At 40.9% G+C, this 4,794-nt stretch overlaps 1 protein-coding gene across 1 annotated transcript; it reads right to left on the bottom strand.

Moving 5' to 3' along the window:
* Positions 1–1,742: 1,742 nt before the first annotated feature.
* LOC148062314 (homeobox protein OTX2-like) lies at positions 1,743–3,988 on the bottom strand. Its single transcript, XM_087813225.1, has 3 exons — positions 3,778–3,988; positions 3,530–3,681; positions 1,743–2,693 (listed from the first exon to the last, which is right to left on the bottom strand). The coding sequence occupies exons 1-3, from the start codon at positions 3,872–3,874 to the stop codon at positions 2,070–2,072; spliced, it is 873 nt and encodes a 290-aa protein (XP_087669351.1). The 5' UTR covers positions 3,875–3,988; the 3' UTR covers positions 1,743–2,069.
* Between the last annotated feature and the right edge of the window lie 806 nt (positions 3,989–4,794).

The raw sequence follows: 4,794 nt of genomic DNA on the forward strand, positions 1-4,794 counted from the left end.
ATTATTTAATTTTAATTTTTAAATTTTTAATTGATATTTCGTCACCTTTTTAATTTCAAAGAGTAAAAAAGTATAAGCGAAAGGGACCAGGACTTTCTAGATATTAAAATAAAAAGTTTTTTTTTTTTATTCATATATGCACTCGTTATATACTCTGAAGCTCTGAGCTTATCATTCGATTTCTAAATAAGAGTCAGAAATAGAGAGTGCATTCAAGTTTATTTTCTCGATGTTTTTTTATTTAACAAAGTAAGGAGATTTCATCAAACTGTGTTCTTGAACTTGGAGGAGCGGATCCTCATCGAAACATCCTGAGCCAAACACATACATATATTTGATATTTACTTAAACTCAAGAATGAATTTAAATCCGGTCTTAGGTCTGACTTTAATTGCGGAATATACTGAATTACATTACATTTTCTAAAGAGATGATTCTTTCGGGCCCCGGGCCTCCACCGGAGTGACGCCGCTCGCGGCTGCTCTGCCTTCAGGCTCGCGCTGTGCGGTCTTCCTGCGTCAATCTGAAGCTTCCTCACGTTTTTTTTTTTATTAAGAAACTTCCTCAGACTCGATGAGAGGATTAATGAGAGCGTCTGTCTCACCCATATGTCTCCGCAGTGACGATGGGGCATTAATTAGAACCTTGAATGGATCCTCGGGGCCCCGGGGGCCACTGCTGCACACTCGCGGACTATAATGTGATTAAAGAGACTGTGTTTATCGCCAGAGTGAACAAATCGTTGCTATTGATATTGAAACACGTACAAATTGTTTCATTTAATAACGCGAAAAATGTACGACCTGGAGCGTTTGTATTCGATAATATCTCAAATATTAAATTCAGAATAAACGCGGGGCCTTCTAGTGAAAACGCGCGCCATAAATTAGATGATTTATCAGACGATTGGCAAATATTGTTTTTTTATATCATGTTTTGATTTAATTCTGACGTCATTTTCGGGTTGAGGCGAATATTTATTCAAAATGTAATCTTTCTTTTTTTTTTTTCGTTTACCAATTTTTTTTTTTTCAAGCGTTTGCCATTAAGCTTGTTCACATTTCTTGCTTAAACCAAAGAGCGACCGTCAATAAAAGTGTGGGATTATCCTTTTCATGAGCCTGGATTAACATAACTCCCAAAATTCCTTCCAGTCGAGGTGGTTGCCAAGTGAATAAAAAAAATCCTAACATTCAGTGAACCTGCGATCGTTTAGATTTAAGTTCAACATCTAAATCAGTTGTTTTAAAAAATAAGAATTATGTGTATTTTTGTGCCTATGAGGGTGTTTTTTTTTTAAATACGTTTAGTTTAAGAAATTAAAGAAAAATGTCTCGTTTACAAAACACGTTTTTAACGTATTATAAATGATTTGATCATATCATTTTCGATTATATTTGTATGTGTGTTTTATTTGAAATTTATCCGTAGATCATGCTAGAAAAATGAAATTTAATTATTTTCCAGGGTAAAATAAAATATATTGTGTTTAACAATGTTTAAAAATGTAATAATCTCTACATATGGATGACAAAATTGTATGACATTAAACATATATCCCGTTATTTTGATCGATGTTTATGATGTCAACTTCATGTGTTTTTTTTGTGTGTGTGTCGTAAACATTTTAAAACAGAACAAACAAAAAAAAAGCATCATTTTTTTCTCATTGAAGCAAATTTAATACAGTTAATACAAATAATCACAGTTATTGCTTTTATCTAACGGGTAAAGAGGGGGGTGTCAGTAAAACACAGGTGAACAGGTGATTGTCTCTTTAATCTAACTTTTTTAAACATATTTGTCATAAATTAAGTAGTAGTGCATCCTGGATCATGTCAGAGGTCACACGCACACGCACACATTCGTGGATCAAAGCCAACAGAAGAGTAAAAAAAAGAAAAGAGGAGCCTTTTGCAAGAGAAAAACCCTCTCCTGGAAAGTCTCTTGATCCCCTTTTTTGGTCGATTTGTTCCGTGTCCTCGATCAAAGTTGGGGGAGAATGTTCAATAAGTTAACCCAACCAGAGAAAGAAAAAAAAAAACCTTTCATGTGTCTTTTCAAAAATGTCACAACACTTGGAACTTCCACGCCGACTGGTCTTTGTAATCCAAACAATCCGCGTTGAAGTTGAGCTTCCACGACGCGCTCTGCTCCTTATAGTCCAGACAGTCCGGAGCTCCGGTGAAGCCGAGGCCCGCCGCTCCGTACGCCGACGAGGAGAGCGAGGAGGCCGGACTCAGGTGGCTGGACACACCGCTGCCGCCCATGGAGCTCATGGTGGAGCCCGCGGCCGAGAGCTGGTGGTGCATCGGGGACAGATACGAGCCGCAGTCCATCCCGGTGAAGTAAGAGGAGGACCCGGAGTAGCCCTGGTTGTACCCGGATGCTTGCGTGTAGGTCATGGGGTAGGAGCGCTGCATGCACGAGGACGAGGAGGTGGACAGGGGGTCCGCCATGGGGGAGATGGAGGCCGGACTCCAGATGGACACCGGGGCCGCGGTGCTGCTCACCGGCGGGAGGGACGTGCTGGAGGGCGGCGTGAACTGACCGCTCGCCCCGCTGTCGGAACTCGCGTCCCGGATCGGAGAACACTTCTTCTTGACGGGTTTGGTCGCTGGTTTACTCTGGGTACCCGTCTGAGTCTGCTGGGCCTGCTGCCGGTGCTTGGCTCTTCTGTTCTTGAACCAGACCTGCAGGAGGAGGAGGAGGTTGAGTTACTGTGAACGTAACATTAAATTGAATAAATAAATTTTGGATACTAATTTTAGTTTAAAAACGATTAAATAATATTGTTGATTTAATATTAATTATGTTTTTTTTCTATTGAAATATCACCTCGTTCAAATGTATTGATTGTTAAGCTTTTTGTAAAATAAAACGGATTATGATTTACTATTTAAGGTACTGGAAGTGTGTACTATATAGAATTTAATCAACATATTTAATGACCATGTTGAGGAAAAATCCATCCAAATAAATGTACTTTTTAGTGTTGTTTAAATATGTGTATAAAATATTCACCCATTTTTAATTAATGAATTTTAATTTCAATCTTATTTTTACGTGAAACCAGGGCTCTTAATTTTTTTTTAAACATTGTCTATGACTATAAATAACAAATAAGCAATAAATACGTACGTAATAAATAAAGCATCCTTTTTTTTTCTTCTATACGTGACATTTGACTTATAAGTTACGATCAATATCATGTTATTATCAGTGCGTGTATGTCGACTTTAAAAAGTCTAGCTTTTAAATACTTTATAAAATGCAACCAATTTTCCGTTATTATTAATATTTAATTATTATTTTTTTTGACATTAAGGTTAGGTGAAATTAATGTGAAATAAACGGCGCCTTTTACGACAATCGATGTCAACATATAATTCACAGATTGTAACAAGAAGCGTTTTATTTAAGAAAATATAATTTTAAAAAACCTTCATTCTTTTTTAATCTTAACTATATTTCATTTTTTTTTGCGCCATCTTCAACGAATAATACGGCGATCGTCTGGCGCTCTCACCTGGACTCTGGACTCGGGCAGGTTGATCTTCAGGGCCACCTCCTCCCTCATGAAGATGTCCGGGTACCGGGTCTTGGCGAACAGGTTCTCCAGAACATCGAGCTGGGCCCGGGTGAAGGTGGTTCTCTCTCTGCGCTGTTTGCGTGGAGTCCCTGCAATGAACCACATTATTAGAAACTTAAAAAATCGAATTCAAAGTTTTAAAAAATGTTAAATATAAATAAACCCACAAGAGGCGGTGTCTGTACCTTGGTACCCCACGGAGGGGTGCAGCAGGTCCACTCCGGACGTGGACAGGCTCAGTCCGTTCACGGTGTAGGGGGGCTGCTTCAGATAGGACATCATGGTTGCGGATAGAAAATGTGAAAAATTGCTCCTTTTTAAATCCTCAGAGTCGCGGGTCCTGATAAAACGAGGAGTGTCGCGGGTGTAGGTCCGTGGACTGAGAGAAGTGAGCGTGGCGGGGTCTCGCAGGGGCTCTTAAAGCTGAGTGGAGACCCCCACTGAGGATGCTCTGTCTGGCTGACAGGCGTTTACCCCCCTCCCTCCTCCCTCCTCCCCCTCCTCCCCCCTCCTAATACACGCTCACCCACCACTAACTGCTGCCCGCTCGTCCCGCCCAGTACCACCCCCCCCCTCACCACCCCCCCACCCCACCACCAAAAAAACACACTCCTCTCCTCCGCGACGACCACCAAAAACAAAACATTGTCGTTAAAATGCGCTCACTCGTTTTTGGGGGGCCCCCAATTAGCATATACCCACAGGTTAGCCCAAGCTAAATAGACAGCTGATTGGGGGGCCATTTGCAGAGACAAAGCCCACTGTGGAGCGATAAGTAATGCTGATAACAAAAGACTTTTTTTGGGGGGGTTCGGTTGCGAGGGAGGGGGGGGGACAATGGCGCAAACCGAGCGCTCATTCGCATACAAGCAGAGCATCTTATTTCGATATTTTGAGCCTTTTGTCGCGGGCTCTTGTAGATTCAAATGGGGCCACATTACAATCTGAAGGAAAAACTTGCAGAAGCTCGAGGCTAATTCGGACATTATTGACTCTGCCCAGTGCGACCCCCCTCAGACCCCCCCTCTCTCTCTCGTAATGAATTGCTTTCGGTAATTAGATTTGGAAGGTGAGACTATCTTTAAGTGTTGATTAGACTTAACACTTAATCTTAATCTAAACAAACAAGGAGATGGACACTTTATTAGCAGAATTTGGGAAGAACAGAAAAAAAAGTTGAAAGAGACTGAAACTTGGATCAG

The sequence above is a fragment of the Callionymus lyra genome, chromosome 17 (assembly GCF_982586985.1).
Source record: "Callionymus lyra chromosome 17, fCalLyr1.hap1.1, whole genome shotgun sequence".
Lineage (NCBI taxonomy): Eukaryota > Metazoa > Chordata > Actinopteri > Syngnathiformes > Callionymidae > Callionymus > Callionymus lyra.

Bases quoted from the DNA above. Each gene is read 5' to 3' on its own strand.
- LOC148062314 (XM_087813225.1), bottom strand. From the start codon at position 3,874: ATGATGTCCTATCTGAAGCAGCCCCCCTACACCGTGAACGGACTGAGC. The intron at 3,682-3,777 runs GTACAGACACCG...GGTTCATTGCAG, and splicing joins CCCCTCCGTGGGGTACCAAG to GGACTCCACGCAAACAGCGC. The intron at 2,694-3,529 runs GTGAGAGCGCCA...CTCCTCCTGCAG, and splicing joins TGCCCGAGTCCAGAGTCCAG to GTCTGGTTCAAGAACAGAAG.